The 17,767-nt window shown below is 40.2% G+C and overlaps 2 protein-coding genes across 2 annotated transcripts in view; one reads left to right on the plus strand and one right to left on the minus strand.

Annotated features, from left to right (window-relative positions):
- Positions 1 to 865: 865 nt before the first annotated feature.
- Positions 866 to 5,525, plus strand: LOC310934834 (12-(S)-hydroxy-5,8,10,14-eicosatetraenoic acid receptor-like; the record flags this gene model as incomplete). Its single annotated transcript, XM_083898633.1, has 3 exons — positions 866 to 1,032; positions 3,366 to 3,771; positions 5,061 to 5,525. The coding sequence occupies 3 exons, from the start codon at positions 866 to 868 to the stop codon at positions 5,523 to 5,525; spliced, it is 1,038 nt and encodes a 345-aa protein (XP_083754759.1).
- Positions 5,526 to 9,876: 4,351 nt separating this feature from the next.
- The window catches only part of msraa (methionine sulfoxide reductase Aa), a 37,949-nt gene continuing 30,058 nt past the window's right edge, over positions 9,877 to 17,767 (minus strand). Inside the window, exon 6 of the mRNA XM_083898840.1 lies at positions 9,877 to 11,373. Within this exon, the coding sequence (XP_083754966.1) occupies positions 11,203 to 11,373 (171 nt within the window). The 3' untranslated portion in view covers positions 9,877 to 11,202. The remainder of the gene's footprint in view (positions 11,374 to 17,767) is intronic.

Genomic DNA, 17,767 nt, shown 5'->3' on the forward strand with positions numbered 1-17,767 from the left:
CGTAAAATCGTTGATTTTCTCTATGGGGTTTGGTGCAGGGAGAGTGAGCGGTTTACAAACTTTTGTAAAACTCTGTCTAACAGTGAAATAAAGACGTGAACTCTAACGCATACTTGAGATGTCAGATTTGTGATAATCTAGATTTTTTTTTTTTTTTAATCAGGAGAGCCGTGGAATCTGATTTCGAGCGTCAGTGACTCACGGTACTTTCCAGATGTATAATCCACAAACTCCTCTTCCACACAAGTGTGTGTTTTTGTGCGTCTTTTACACAAGTTGTGTACAGGACATATCTGTGTGTATACGCAGACGTGTGCGGACACGACGGCGGCCCCGACGTATGGAAGGAATTTCACGCCTGGATCGGCCGGTTTCTACTCGCTGGAACCGAAAGAGGAGACGACGACGACTACGACGACTACGACGACACCTCAGACGATTCCTATAACGATGAGGTCATCGTTATAGGAATCGTCGTCATCATCATCATCATCTGAGAGGGAAAAAGCTGAAACCACACACACTTCACGGTGAGTGAAGTGTGTGTGGTTTCTTCTCTGTAAACCACACCTCCAGCCCTCTATAAATCCTTCCTCTCTGCAGAATCAGAGGCAGAACAAGCTCAGGAGGCAAGAAACGTGGTTCCTTCTACGTTTCCGTCTCTTCTTCTTCTTCTTGTGTTGTTGAAATGTCTTCACCTCCTCTTCCTCCTCCTCCTCCTCATCACAGAGTTCTTGACGGGGATCCAGACAAACGATGAAGGACTTTACTGCTCGGTTTAAACCCGTTTGATTTTCAATCGTTTTTGCTGTTGTTGTCGTCGTTGTCGTTTTTTGAATTCTTCAAAAAGTCAACAAAAAAAAAAATGGCGGCTAACCTGTCCGCCGAAGGCAACGGGTCGGTCGACCCGACCGTCGACCACTGCAACGTCACCAGTCCGCTCACGTACCAAGTCCTGTCCTGGCTGATGATCGCCGAGTTCACGCTGGGTTTGCCGCTCAACCTGTCCGTGCTCTACATCTTCATCTTCAGGTACCGCGCGCTCTTCTTCTTCTTCTTCTTCTTCTGGGGTTTTTTTTGTGGTAGAACGGCAGCAGGAGAACGTCTCAGAGTGTTAAACATCCTGTTTGGATTCCTCTGCTGCGTCTGTTTATCATTGGCAGAGTTCCTCCACGGATCCGTCCAAAAACAACACTCAGGTCGTAGATCATTCATCCGAGCGAAGCGTTAATTTTTTCCGATTCTCCGTCTTACGTGTTTACAGTAACGTGGGTTTTTTTTACGAGGATCCTCCTCCGTGTCTGAGACGCGATCCAGTCAGATAACCCCCAGGAATCTGATTTCTCAACCGTTCAAATTCATTCGAACGACATTTCATCACGGTGTAATTAGACGTAATTTGTCTCACGCGTGAAGAAACGCCGGACTAGACTGAACACATTGGGCATATTTCAGTCTCGAGGCAGCAGTAAACGCACACAAAACAACAACAAAACAGCAAAATAGATTTAAAAAAAGGGTGGGTAAGGGTTATAATTCTCTACAATAAAACAAAGTTGTAAAACTGCCGAGTCATCATTCCCATTTTAAATGGTAAATACAGTAAATAAACTAAGCTAATAAAGAGGACGGAGCAGAGCAGGAAAATTACACGTGTCTAAAATAAGTCAACTGTGAGTTACGAGTCGTCAAATATGATTAAAAATTAAAGATAATTACGTTATAAGTGGATTAAAAATGATTAAACTGAGTCAAAAACTGTAACGTCTGCGTTTGCCCTTTGACCTGTGTGTTCTCTCGCTCAGTTAAACCGGGTTAAAAAATAAACCGCTGATCGTGCAGTTCAGTTAGCGACGCTAACTACGTGACGTTCGACCTGCAGGTTTGTAATTAAAGGACAAACTACGTTGTTCATTGTGGGTTTTTTGGGGTCACAAAAATGTCTTTTGTTGATTTTAAAATAATTAAAATAGTCTCTTGACGTGTTTATACACCGCGCAGAACACCTTATTTTACATTTATGACCTTTTTTTTTTATCACATTTTACCATCAAAATATCAATGAACTAATTTATATTTATCATACAAGTCTTTTTAAACACTGTGTTTGACGTGTGACACTGATTTTTACACATTTAAATAAGACAAAAATAATTTAGGTGAAAACTGGAAACTTAAAAGTTAAAGGTACAGTACACTCTTAGAAATAAGGGTTCTAAAAGGGTTCTTCTACAGGGGCTGAGGTTCTACCTGGAACCATTTGCTTCTGAAAAACAAGGGTTCTTAGTAACACTAAGTGTTCCAGGTGGAACCTTTATAAAAAGGTACTACCTGGAACCAAAAAGGGTTCTCCTATGAGGACAAGCCGAAGAACCTTATATGGTTCTACTTGGCACTTTTATTTCTAAGAGTGTACACACTAGAAATAAGGGTTCCAAATGGGTTCTTCTACAAGGGCTGAGGTTTTACCTGGAACCATTTGGTAGCTTTTTCAAGGGTTCTTGGTAACACTAATGGTTCCAGTAAGAACCATTTTGATCCAGATAACCCTTTAAAAACCCTGTCCCGAATAAAGGGTTTTAAAAGGGTTCTTGGTAACACTAATGGTTCCAGTTAGAACCTTTGTAAAAGGTTCTACCTGGAACCAAAAAGGGTTCTCCTATGAGGACAAGCCAAAGAACCTTATATGGTGCGACTTAGTACTTTTATTTCTAAGAGTGTACACACTAGAAATAAGGGTTCCAAAAGGGTCCTTCTACAAGGGCTGAGGTTTTACCTGGAACCATTTGGTAGCTTTTTCAAGGGTTCTTGGTAACACTAATGGTTCCAGTAAGAACCATTTTGATCCAGATAACCCTTTAAAAACCCTGTCCCGAATAAAGGGTTTTAAAAGGGTTCTTGGTAACACTAATGGTTCCAGTTAGAACCTTTGTAAAAGGTTCTACCTGGAACCAAAAAGGGTTCTCCTATGAGGACAAGCCAAAGAACCTTATATGGTGCGACTTAGTACTTTTATTTCTAAGAGTGTACACACTAGAAATAAGGGTTCCAAAAGGGTCCTTCTACAAGGGCCAAGGTTCTACCTGGAACCTTTACTTCTGAAAACCCCTTTCCCGAAGAAAGTTTTTAAAGGGTTCTTGGTAACACTAAAGGTTCCAGTTATATGGTTCTACTTAGCACTTTTATTTCTAAGAGCGTAGGTTTTCTGGCAACATTAACGTTGTTAAACCCTTTGTGAACGCGGTCATTGCGTCGTGATTTAAGCGAACGAGTGAGGAAACGTTTGGTGGCGACACGCGAAGATAAGATCGTGCTGTTTTGAGGTTTGAGAATCGTCGATTGATCTCTTCTGTGAATCCTTTCAGGTTCAAGTTCTGGAAAAACAAAAGCATCTTCCTCTTCAACATCGTGGTGGCCGACTTCCTGCTGGTGGCCTGCCTGCCCGCCAAGGCCTACCACTACCAGCACGGCGTGCGGCGCAGCCCGGACAAGCTGGTGTGCAAGACGCTGCTCTTCATGCTGTTCCTGAACCGCGGCGCCAGCATCGCCTTCCTCATCACGCTGTCGCTCGACCGCTACTTCAACGTGGTGCACCTCGGCCGCAAGAACTTTGTCCGCGTGCTGAAGAAGTCGCCGCAGATCTCCATCCTCATCTGGCTGCTGCTGCTGCCGCTCACCGTCCCCACCATGGTGACCACGTTCGAGTGCTGCAACAGCCACGGACGGAAGCACGAGACGCCTTACCACGACATGACGGACACCTTCAGAGAGGTACGCGGGGGCGAACCGCGACTTTCGGTGGCGGGCGGCGCGTTAACGGCGTCAACGTTAAAGTATGACGGGGTTTCCATGACGACTGACCGGAAAAAAAAAAGACGGCGCGTGACGTCATGTTTACGTCATGGCACCGGAGTCCAGGCACCGTTTACCGGCTAGCTCCGTTAGCTGCATTAGCTCCTTTAGCATCGTTAGCATGCCTACAGTGGAACTGTTTTTAAAGGTTACCGTTACTTTAGAGACGCATTTTAACAACCGGGAGACACGTAAACATGACGTCGCGCGCGTCTTTTTCCTGTCAGTCGTCATGGAAACGCGTCATGAGTTAACTTGCGTTAACGTTAGCGCGTTAACGTGCCCTGCACTGATAAAAGTACCTAAAAGGGATACTTGAGTAAAAGTTTCTTAGATATTTTGAACTGGAACAGGTTTAGAGTTGAATGAATGATCATCTACGACGGAACTCTATAGTTACATTAATGTTATAAACAGTCTTTTATAAAGTACCTTAAAGGGATACTTGAGTAAAAGTACAAGTACGTAACCAGGAAAATGCCAAGAAAACGCGGAGAGTGAGCGTCAGGCTGTGGTTTGATTGTGTTTGCACATGGTGGTCTTACGTTCCACCGCTAGGAAATCCGCTTGCGTTTTCAGTCTATTTTCGGATAAAGCAAAAATAAAACAAGCTCTTACAAACTTGGTGCTGCCCTCTAGAGGAAGTATTGCATAAAAATTGGCGCAAAAGACGTAGGGTGGTAACAGAGATAAAGTTTGAGACGGAATATGGACGAAAATTGAGTACAAATAGGTCTTTAGTTTAGTTCTCCTATGAGGACAAGCCGAAGAACCTTATATGGTTCTACTTGGCACTTTTATTTCTACACACTAGAAATAAGGGTTCCAAAAGGGTTCTTCTACAAGGGCTGAGGTTCTACCTGGAACCATTTGCTTCTGAAAAACCTTTTCCCGAAGAAAGGGGTTTTCAAGGGTTCTTGGTAACACCTAAGAGAGGTACGCGGGACAAACCACGACCTCAGTCTTGTAGAAAAGCTAGTGCTGGGCGGCACCGGAGTCCAGGCACCGTTTACCAGTTAGCTACGTTAGCTACGTTGGCTTCTTTAGAGCCAGTTAGCGTGCCTACTTCCGATTCCTGATTGTCTCCCGTCAGTCGTTCCCTTTCAGGATCACATTGTTGTTGTTGGTCTAAGAAAAGAAAACCCGGCTCGGACTTTTCACAATAATCGCACTAGCTAAAACGCTCCCGCTTCGTCTCTCCCTTTCAGATCGTCTTCTTCACGCAGATCGTCATCCCCTTCGTCGTCCTCGTCTACTGCACGATTCGCATCGTCAACCGCCTGAGGAAGAAGACCATCGGCGAGAAGGCCAAGCTGCGGCGAGCGGTGTGGGTGGTCCTGTCCGTGGTGGTGGTCTTCTCCATCTGCTTCCTGCCCAGCACGGTGGCCCGCGCCGCGCTGCTGGTGGTCCGGCTGCAGGAGTGGCAGGAGGTGGAGGACGTGGTGGTGCAGGTCTACGACAGCCTCATGGTGCTGTCGTTCACCGACTGCCTGCTGGACCCGCTGGTCTACTGCTTCTGCAACTCGGGCTTCAAGGACGCCTACGTGGCCGCCTTCTGCCCCGCGTTCCTGCAGAAGAGGCTGCAGAAGTACGACTTTGGCCCGCCGGCGACCACCACGACCACCATCACGTCCGGGACGAAGAGCCTCTCTTTGCCGATGCTGGTCAAGTAGTCTGGTGTGGTCCAAATATTTCACTCGGCAGGAGCCGAAAGAAGTCCGCCAACGAGTTAGCATCCTAGAGATCGTCCAATGGTCACCAACTACGATTTCTTGGCTGTTTTCAAGCGTCTTGAACTGAAGCTATTCTTTATTTGGACTGGTGCTAAAGACACTTTAAAGAGACTGCACTTATTTTATTTTTGTCTTTTCCGAACTTTAATGTGACTTAGACTTTTTGCGAGATAGATAACGTGTTGTAAATAAATTCGCTCGAGAAAATGTTAGCAACTTTTTTTAGCTGTTTACGATTACGAAGAAGTCGTACGGAGTTCGTGCAAACGCTCGCGTTCACAGCTGCAAAAAAATCAAATCAAATAAAAAAACAACGTTAGCATTTATTATTTATTATTATTATCATCGTTAAATGTTTTGTTTGTTTGTTTTGATGCACAAATAAAGAACCAAACGGCATTAAAGTGGCGCAGTAGCATGAACAAATATAGCATTTTTTTTATTTTTAACAAAGGAATAAATTGTTTTAAAATGTTATAATTTTGTACTTGAATGAAATGAGCAATAAAAATTAAAACATTTCTGATTTCCGTGTGACACAAATTATTATTTCCGATTTTTTTTCCAATTATCGCAATGTTTTCTTCTCTAGTGACAAACTCATTAAGGATGCATCTATCACCACAAGGTGGCAGCAGAAACAATTTAGTTTGTCGACTTCATGCGTGTTTGCAGAAGTGATGCCATTTTTTTACGAGGTTCCTTGAACGCATCTCATTCACACATATAGTCACAAGTCACAAAAATTTCAGTTTTTTCCATCCAAAAGTGATGATCCATGTCATGTTTTAAATATTTAGTTTATAGATTATTTCCATTGTTAACACTGTACATTAGAGTTGATAAATAACCGGTTACTAAATTGTGCAAAACGCACAAATCGGTCACCCTCTAAAAAAACTAAATGATATATTTATTCTGTTAAATATTTAGAAGCTCTGAATGTTTCCACACATCACTCACTGCGACGTCGAGACGCCGAAGACTTCGTGTTTATCCCGACCGTAAACACGGGATAATATCGCGAACACAAATGTTTTTAACTCGGCTAAACTTTTCTCCACCGTTTTATAAACAAACTCAACGACAGCCCAAAAAAAACGCCCTTCTGTCCACTTCATCAGAGCTGGACTCAACTGGACGTTTAGTGAGTGTTGGATCTTATTAAACACTTTAAACTCTCCTGCATCACAACATTGACCTTTGACCTTCGACCTGACGACGACCTGCCGCTAACCTGACGATGACTTTCCCGGCTCTTTGCAGCAGGGTGCTACGTGAGCTCAGGTCGCGTCAACGTACACAAAAACTCCACAGTCGGATCATACCACCTGACATCTCTGTTCGTCCGTTTCCACATTTAAAGCTACGGTACGTTGATTTTTACATATTGCGACATCAAGTTTTGACCGTAAAACGCAAAAAATCGTCCAAGAAAATTCCAAAAAGGGAATTCTGCTGATAAAAAAACCCTAAGTACTTCTTGTCTCCACCCACCACTGCTCTGCTGGTGTATACACACAAACGCTCCCTCTGTTAGGTCTGATAGTTTTGCCTGTTTTTCTGTCTTGTGTCCACTGCGGCTTTAAACCTTGTTTGTGGTTTGATGTTAAATCAGGAACTTGTACTGAAACTTCAGAATAAAAAAATCTGACCAACAATGTCAACAAATCAATGTTATTTAAAAAAAAATAAAGGCACCTTAACGTGAAAAAACACAACATTTGGTCATATTTATTGATTTGTTATTAGATTTAAATCATAAACAAAATAATTAGAGTATAATTTAAAGACAGTAAGTGTTTGAGATTCTAGTTTTTGGAGCTAAAATCCTCTCATTGATATCTTAATATTCTACTGCCATCTAGCGTTGGCAGGAAGAACTGAATTATTCAAACTATAATCCAAACAACAGCAAAACCGTTATTTTACAGTGTTTTAATGGTAAGTTTATGATATTTTTGGAATCTGGAAATGTTTTCCAGGCAACTTTTAAACACTCATACGTTTTTTTATATACAAATATATATTTTAAGAACATGTAAGTTCATCGTTTAAAAAGTCAACTTTTTGCTAAAGTCTCTAATTCAAGTAAAAACAAACTAAACAATCTATATTATAAAACCTTATATCATATCATCATCATCATATATAAAGTTAACACACACACACACACATATATATATATCCGTCAGAAAAAGTTCAAAAATGTGGATCAAGTTTCACCAAAATTTCAAAAAGAATAATTTTTTTCAGTTTTAGTGACTTCTTTGTTCTATATAAATATACAATATTCATATTTAAGTTATTACGTATTTATACATTTAAACAAATTTGCTAAACTCTCGAATTCCAGTTGAACACAAACCAAACTACATATAAAAACCCTGACATTTTCTAAATTGTAAATAAACATTTACCGTTCAATTTTAGACACATATATAGATAAATATGGAAAGATTTTAGTGATTTTAGAAGAAAAACCGTATTAAACTCGGTATAAAAGCTCGTTATTACCTGAGTTCAGTTCCACAGTCGCTGTTGCTACAGTAACTCTTCTTTTATTTCACCACTTCCGCTTCTTTTTCTTCTTTTTCCGGCTGAGCTTCTTCACATTAACGCGTTTATTTGTTTTATTTTCGCCGCAAAACAACAAATATTTGACGCGTTGTTTGGTTTAAATGACGAAAACGACGGAGCGAAAACATTAGCTAAACAACAACCGACACTTTCACCTGCGCACAGGTGTTAGCCGCTAGCATAGCGTACGGCACACTTCCGCTTTAGCCCTTCAAAATAAAACGGCGTTGTCGTTCTTATGTGTTGAGTTTGGTATTATTGTTATTTTAAGGTTTTATTTCAGTTTGTCAACGAAATATTGAAATGTTTTTTGTGAAAAATATGTTTTTAGAAGGTTTAAAAATGTGAAACATCTTAAATAAAAGAGTATATTATTTTTTCAGCTTTGCTTTTCCTCGTGAAATGATAAATTCCATTTTATTAATTCAGCAAAACAGAACTTAAATGACGTTTTAAATGAAAACGTGTCAACGTAATTAGGGAAATAAAACTTTTTACCTTTTTAATTAAAAATATCTTACTAATTTAGGAAAAACGTGGTTGGATTTGACTTTTATCATGAAAAGTTATGTCATTAATTAAGAAATTAATTGATAAATAATAGTTTGAAAAAAATGGATCTCATTAGTTCAGGAGAACTTTTTTAATTAAAAAATTGGTGAAAAAATACTTCACCGAATTAGAAAAGCAAACTTTAAATTGACTAAAATATAATAAAATGTATCCAATTAACACGGAAAAACATCACTATCTCGCTACTAATTTGAATTAATCCAATAATTCTCATTTATTCTGACAATATTGACGTCTGCACTTTACCTCCAGCTGTAAAACAGATTTAAATGATTCACATTTAATCTGTTGTTTTTCATATAAAAACAACATTTTGTGATAATGACGCAGATTTGGAACATTGAGATTATCTGTAATTCAGTGAAGGTTATGAACATTTGACCTTAGTTTTATAGAGCGTTTAGAGAAGTTAGTGATTCGTAAAGATGACCACCAGGTGGCAGCACAATCAAACAAACTGATCACAGGCTGCAGGGACAAACCTGAGAGAGCTGTGTTAAATAAAATAAGGCGAATTATAAAATAGCTTTTTAATGAGATTAATTAGTCATTTTAATTTGAAACCAGTGATTAATGAACGTGTCAGAGTCAGAGAGGAAACACTTAACACTTTAACTTAACTCTTAACTCTTAATTAATTGAGTTTTCATTAAATAACTTGAAATTAAAATCTAAAAATATCAAATTGACTGAATGTTTGGTCAGATTTGGCTTTTAAAGGGTGGTTGATCCCTGGTCCTGGTCCTGGTCCTGGTCCAGGTCCAGGTCCTGGTCCAGGTCCTGGTCCTGGTCCAGGTCCTGCAGTGAGCAGCAGATGATCCAAGGTGGCGCTCTTCCATCTCCTCAGCGTCTGATCTCTTTTCCTCGCCACAGTTTTACGACGGTGACGCCAGGATTTAGAGAATCTCGCGGCGAACTCGCAGACTCCTCCCCCTATTTCTATGTGTGTGTGTGTGTGTGTGTGTGTGTTTGTGTGTGTGTGTTTGTGTTTGTGTGTGTGTGTGTGTGTGTGTGTGTGTGTGTGTGTGTGTGTGTGTGTGTGTGTGTGTGTGTGTGCGCATGTCAAAATAAAAGAAAACACAAACACTTTTTTGTTTTTTTCTAGTTTAATCTGCTGGTTACAAAGATTGCGGAAAAAAAGCACAAAGTTTCATCTCGAGGTCGACTGATACAGGTTTGTCCACGACCGATAACGGCGGCCGATAATTGATGACGATTTTATTTTGTACAGAAATGAATGAATGACGAACATGAACTGTTTCACTTCACTAATCTTCAGTTATTGGACACTAAACAATGTATTCATGGAATTTCAAAGAAACGGTCGTCAATAGGATAAAAGTATAAATATATATTTATACATATACATATATACTTTTTGAGTAAAAAAATAAAGTTTTGCTGACTTTGTTCTGAGTAAGTTTTAATAATTAGTCGACAAATAAAAAAAATCAGTGTCATCACCTCTGTTTCAGTGCATTAAAGGTCCAGTGTGGATTTATTTTCAAGATAAAGAATATATATATGTATATATGTATATATGTATTTGTTACCTGTGAAGATTTGAGCCTATTGTTACCTGAGATTAAGCATTTTAATCTGAAATGATTTATTCATTAAGTTTATCATTTTAACTTTTAATTCTTAAACTTTAACCTTAATTGTGAGATTAAAGTCAAAATCATGTGATTACAGTCATAATCCTGTGATTTAAATTAATCGTAATTCTGAGATTAAAAGGTCATTATCCTGAGATTATGAGATTAAAGAGTCATAATCCTGAAATCATGAGATTACAAAATCATAATCCTGTGATTTAAATAAATCGTAATTCTGAGATTAAAACGTCATAATCCTGAAATTATGAGATTTAAAAAAGTCATATTCCTGAAATTATGAGATTTAAAGGTCATAATCCTGAAATCATGAGATTACAAAGACATAATCCTGTGATTTAAATAAATCGTAATTCTGAGATTAAAAGAGGCATTTCATATCGTATATTTAAAAGAAATTTGAACTTGGACGTTTTTCACAAATTTCACAAATTTCAATCTTAAATTTAAATCTTAAAAAAACCTTTGAGTACTTTTTTTCTCAGGTGTGTTATTCTTATAACCTCTGTGTGTATATACATGTGTGTGTGTGTGTGTTTGTGATTTAACATAAAAGCAGCATAAATGCTCCGAGTCGTGAGCATTAACAGGCGGTGAAATCAGTAAATGAAATCAGTCGTACGTGAAATCAGTCGTACGTGAAATCAGTCGTACATTTGTTAAATCAGCTGATTCTTCGGCATAAAGTGTGAATTCTGATAAATGTTTGTCAGATTGACGACAGAGAAGAACCTGAACACATCGCTGCCTCAGTCGATCACTTTTTTTTGCGATCACGGCAGTCGACAGGTCAGAGGTCAGAGGTCAGAGGTCGCAGATTCCTCTCGGACGTCACCGGTTATCTTTATTTACGACTTCTTCTTGATTCCTATTGGACAGGAGACTCCGGTGGCCTTCAGGCTGCAGTACCCGTCGGGGTTCTTGCTCAGGTACTGCTGGTGATCGTCCTCGGCGTAATAGAACGGCTGAGCTTCTGCGATCTCCGTGGTGATCGCACTGTAGCCGTCGGCCGTGAGAACCTGGAAGAAGCAACGACGAGGAGATGCGTGAGCGAGCGAGTGAGTGAGTGAGTGAGTGAATGGATGAATGGATGGGTGAACGACGTGGAAGACGAACAACTGAGGCTAACGAGAGTTTCGTGGGACGAAAATGCGTAAAAGTTACGCTATTGCTCTTGCGTTGATTCTTGTCATCGTTAGCGTCGTTCCACAGAACTTAAAGGAGCAGTATGTAAGAAATATGAACTCTGGTCACAGACACTTTAAACGTTCATTTACGGCCGTTTTTAATGTTTACATTTCGGCTCCGCCCGTTTGTCCGTGAAAGGAAACGCAGAGTCTCTGGAGAGGAAACATTAGCAGTACCCGTTTTAAACACTAGGGGCACATTTCTTATCTCTCTATCACATGATTAAATGTAAAAAAAACAGCTGAGACTGTAGCCATGAAAGTTTCATCAGTGTGTGTGTGTGTGTGTTTTCCTGTTTACTGTTTTTTTAATTACCCACAAGCCATCTGGCCGAGTCATTTTTATCACAGAGCAGTGAAAGTGTCTTGTGTGTGTGTGTGTGTGTGTGTGTGTGTGTACCACCTGACCAGGAGTATCACACTTTTTTTTTTTTTTTTATCTCCTGCCACCTAGCTAGCAGCTAAGCTAACAGGTGAGTCAGCAGATTTCCTGTTACTTTTTCCATTTATGGAACCTGAGATATTTCCACACACTGCTCTTCTGACGAGTCGTGCTTTAGCTTCTGTCGGCCATTTTGAAAGCAAACCGACGTTAGCATCACTGCCTTAAAGGTATGGTACGGTGGCAGCTACGTCATTTTCTGGACTTTAAAAAAAAAAAACTGTATTACGAAACAGTATAGTGCTATAGTGTAGTGGATTACAGTGCTAGCTAGCTACCAAACATGTAAAAATCGCTAAATAAAAACCCAACTATATTTTATTACGACAAATTTTTGCGAGATTTCTTTATTCGTGAGTTATTGTGTTTATCGTGTTTTTGTTTCGTACCTTTTACGTCGTAAAATACTTAGGTTGTGTTTAAAGTTGAAGTGACTGTATAGCAGGAGGCCACCAGGGGGCAGAAATTTTATAATATGCTAACCATAGGTTTGCTTATACGAGTACATAATTACTTAAAGAGTTTTGCTTTAAGAGGTAGCCAACTTGTTTTGTCATGTTTCCGCGGCAACACGGACGGACAAACCGAAGGCTGTACGTAAAAAAAAAAATGAAGCTAAAGTGTGACGGAAGTAGCATTTGGCCACTAGGGGGCGTCACTGACCGCAGAAAGGACTTTAAATGGAAGTCTATGGGGAAAATGAGCTCCTACTTCTTCCACCATTTAAAACGCCTACTGTTTACAGCAGCCGGCCACCAGGTGGCAGTCAAGACGGTTTGTTTTCACATTTTGAAGCCATTATGTCGTACATAAGTGTACTACTTTTCATATAAATACGTAAAGTAAACGCGTGTGGACGAGTCAACAGATCACAGCAATAATGTAAATATGATATTTTTAAACGCTCCTGCAGGGAAGAATAAAAACTGCTCAGTTTATTTTTAGTCGGAGGTAAAAAAAACAAAAAAACAACAACAACAACAACAGCCCACAGGCCTGAAGCTGTGATGGGTAATTTCACACGTTGGTGCCTCTAATGGTCGCCCAGAGTTAATAGTTAGAGAAAACAATTTGAAGTCGGACTGACGTCAGCGAGCGGAAGTCGTTAGAGAGCGAGCGAACGTCGGCGAACGACTCTGCGGGGTTTTCAACTTTTAACGCACGACAGAAAAAATAAATAAATAAATAAATACAGTCGAGACGAAAGAGACACAGAAGATCCGTCGTTTGTTTTTGTTTTTTTTAACGGACGGAGCGAGCGCTCGACCGCTCCCCGCTGTTTGATGACGATTTCCCAGCATGCACTGCACTGACACCACAATTTAATCTGACTAAGTCGTGCAGAGGTTCAACACAGCAGTTTGTCAGAGTGGGATTCTGTCGTTTCTGTCGAGGCTGCACTTTGTGACTCAGGCTGCTTCATATATTTATATATATTTAAATACGTACAAATATATAAATATATATGTGTGTGTGTGTGTGTACGCTAGCAGTCGGAGCTTCAAAAGGGCGAGAAAAGAGAGGGAAAAATAACCGGGATATGGAACGAAATCTAATAAAAAATAGTACTAGAGTGAAAGAAATAGCCCTATTTTATTGTTATTCTTGATTTAAACCAATATAAGCTACGTTCATAAATGGAACAAAGAGGATTATCACAAACCATTTCCTGGATTTAATCTGGAATTATTTGAGTCTGAAGTTTCTGAACTGAAATCGCAAACCTGTGCCTGAAAGTGTGTCACTTTTAAATCTAAACAAACGTACGTTACGTTAAAACCGCTGTCAAATGAGTTCAGAGATTAGCTCTCGTGTTGCTAACGCAGAAAGTTTGATTCGTTTTTTTACGTCAAAAAAGTCAGTAACGAAAAGCTACAGAAGAGAACGCCAGATCGTGTCTTTTAGCGCCCCCTGTCTTTATAGTCTATTTTTTTTTTTTTTTTATACGTTATTTTAATCTCTAAATATTTTAATATCTGTGGGTGTTTTTATGAACGAAGTTAATTTTTCAGAAACGTGTAATCTGTCACAGAAACACTCGTACAAACTCGTCAATAGCGCTAGTTAGCGCTTTAGCGCGAGATTAGGGCGTTTTTGCTCTAAATGATGACGAAGTGGGAGGGGCTTCGAGTTTGTGTGGATGTGTCGCCCAAATAAGTGGTTGCCCCGGTTACTGTAAGACGGCAGCGGCTTCGGGGGTTAGCGGGGGAGGAGCTAAGTTGTGCTACAATGGCTACAACAACAAGGGGGCGTGGTTAAATGATCAAAAGTGGAGATCGTGACGTTGTTTTGATCGATTTCGTTTCCTAAATCGTTCTTGTTATTGTTCAGTTAAACACATGTATGTAAACACAACTGATAGTCAATAATAACAAGGTTTTTTTTTACGTCTGCAGAGGCACAAACTGCGTCTGAAAAAGTTCAAAATCAATAAAAAATGTTTAGAGTTTTTGGAGAAAAGAGAAACTGGGACTTTCGATTTGCAGTTTCACACACAAACGTCTTCATGGAGGAATAATGGGCCACACACACACACACACACACACACACACACACACACACACACACACACACACACTATAAACCTATTACTGAGATGGGCTGCAGATCACTGTTAATGGGAGCTGACGTTGCAGAACGACGACTTTAAGACATTCTTATTTCTAAGAGGAAGTCGGTCTATGACGAGAGAAGTTTGAGAAACTTTGGGTAAAAACAGTAAAAAAAAAACAGTCCTGTGATGCAACGACAACATCAGCCACAGAAGAGACAACCACACACACACACACACAGAGAAGCAGTGGTGGTGTCAAACATACGGCTCGCGGTCCAAAAGCGGCCCATCAGAAGGTCCAATCCGGCCCGTGAATTTGTGAACATTAATACGATATTTGTTCAGTGTGTATGTAGATAACTTTATCGACAGCAGAGAAACAGTTCACACAATCTGAGAGAGGAAAAACTTTCCCTTTTAACAGGAAGAAGAAATCCCTGATAGAATCGGGCCATCTGCCTAGACAGGTTGTGGTGAAAGGAAAAACAGTGGAGAGAGTCCAGCAGCAGATTATACAACAATTATGGATTATTATGCTTTTATTTTACTGGTCCAGCTAACTTGAGGTCAAATTGACCAGATTTAGAGAAAATTAGGGCTGAAAATCCAATTATTTTGATAATCCAGTAATTTCTCTAATTGTTTCAGCTTCTTAAATGTGAATATTTTCTGCCGTCTTTTGCTCCACATAACAAATAAAATCATTCAGACTGAATCAGTTTCCTTCTTTTTCTATATTAATTAAAGGTGCATTATGTAATAAATCTAAATCATCCGGCCGTAAAATCCTCCTAATATGTCACAGAGACTCAGGAATAATGTTCATATAACAAACTGAACTCACCAACAACAACAGTACAGACAGAATATTTGCATTAAACACATTTTGCAGACTGCAAATCATGTTTATGTTTTGAAATCATGTTTTGGCATTCGGCGAATTCCACCTACCGCCGTCTACCAATCATTGCAGTCAGTAGAGTCTGAGCTGCCGAGCAACCACGGGTTGCCAGTTACGACAGAAAACGAAACCTAAAAGACCTCGGTATTTTGAATTTGAATGTAGTAACCGTTTTTGGCCACATTCTTACATATGGCGCCTTTAATTATGAAAATAATCTTTAGTTGCAGCCCCGGATTAAAATTGGGTGAAAATTGGATTTTAAAAAAATACCTTGAATGTTTTTACTAAATACAAGCGCGGCGGCCATCTTGGAATCCCACGTATGGGTTCAGCGACTTCTGTCCAACAGAAAAGACTGTTTTTGAGCCGTGTTTTTACACCTGTGAAGACCCAAAATGGCCGCCCTCTCCATCCTCGCACCGGTGTAACGACACCCCCCCGCCCCGCCTGCAAACATCCTGGCTTCTGCTGGGCCATAAATGCATAATTCACATCACACGTTCATTTGCATGTCAGGGAAGTAGATTGCTCATTTGGAATGCAAATACCTCCGACTGCTGCTGCTGCTGCTGCTGAACAACAGCGATAAACACCCACGAGAGGAAGTGGAAATGAAGGTGAAGCTAAAAAAAAAAAGTGCTGGGGAGGGATTTCACACACAAAGAAGAAAGAAAGAGAAGAAATAAGAAAAGAAAAGGGGAAAAAAAAGGAGCTGGTTTTTAGGAGGAGAAAAGAGTGAGAGAGTGAGAGGTGCATCAGCAGAGAATAGAGATGCCAGAACAATGAGAACACACTGCTTTAGCACCCATACATGCACCCACTGAGCCAGCACACACTATTACATAAAACACACACTCTCACACACACTGACACACACACACACTCTCTCACACACACACACACACACACACCATTACCACTTCCATCTGCCGCTTTAGATGCAGTGCACACCCTAATGATGGGTAGGAGGCAGGAGAAGAAAAGGGAGGCTCCTTTCATGCTGCAGACAAACCAGCAGCCGCCTGTAAGGTAATTATCTGCAGTGCTGTTGTGCACACACACACACACACACACACACACACACGTACACACACACACGTACACACACATGTACACACACACACCCCAAATTCCCCAATCACTCTCCGTTTGAACAATACAATCAAGTCAGGTGGTGAAGTCAATACTCTGACACCACATTAACCACATCACTCTCTGCTTTGTAAATCCTTCCCTGCCTTGATTCCTTTCCTTCCTTCCTCGCCTCCTCCTCCTCCTCTTCCTCCCACTCCGTCTACATTTTTCATACGTACGAGTTCCAACCGTGGCTGAAAAAACGCCGAGGTGTTTAATTCACGAGGACGAGGGACAGAGTCTGGTCGGCGCGTCCAAGGAAAGACGAGAAAAAACGACGTAACTCCTTTACTCCGAGGCTAGCGCCATCTACGTTTATTTATTTTTAGCACGAAATGTATATAAATGTGATAAATGTTATGTTAATTTCACGACAAAAAAACAAAAAAAACACGTTTATATGTCGGTATCAGTATTAGTTATCGACCTAAGAACTCCCGATATATCGGCAAAACATATCGGTTCCTTAGAAATACTTTTTTTCTTGGGGTGGCACTCGCCACGATACGATAATATCACGATATTTAAGTCACGATCACGACGCAAAATTACAGAGTATTCGCGAAATCATATATCGCGATATACTCTCACGAGAGTGAGCACAACGTGAATTTGTTAATTTTTTCCAATCCACAAAAAGTTTCACATTTATTTGTAACGATTCTTTGCTTAAAAAAAGTCGCAAAATATCGCGATATTTCACTGTATCGACCTCAATCGATTTCACTACAGAAGAGACTCAACGACCTCTGCCATAAAAAAAAAAAGTTGTACGTTTTAATGCATTTCACTGTTAACGCGCGCTTCTTTTAGCGATATATCCGTCGCACTTCTACCGATATCTCGCACATTTGTTATCAGAACAACGTCATATTTGGCACCACCAACACCAGTGACCTCAGAAAGTCACTTGCCGAATTTGAAGCCTGTCAAGCAAAGTGTTGGAGAGAGATATTTCTTACATTTACAAAAGTCTCAGGCTAGCCACAGTGTAGCAACATGTCCACAAACTAGCGCCCTCTATGTTTACTCATTTTGTACGAAATCCATATAAATACGTTTGTTAATTTCACGACAGAGGAGACCAAACAAACTCTGCAGTTTAAAAAAAACACGCATATATGTCGGTATCAGACCTAAGAACTCCCGATATATCGGAAAAAAGTATAAATCGATACCTAGACTCCTGTAT

This window comes from Microchirus variegatus, assembly GCF_963457635.1.
Source record: "Microchirus variegatus genome assembly, chromosome: 12".
Lineage (NCBI taxonomy): Eukaryota > Metazoa > Chordata > Actinopteri > Pleuronectiformes > Soleidae > Microchirus > Microchirus variegatus.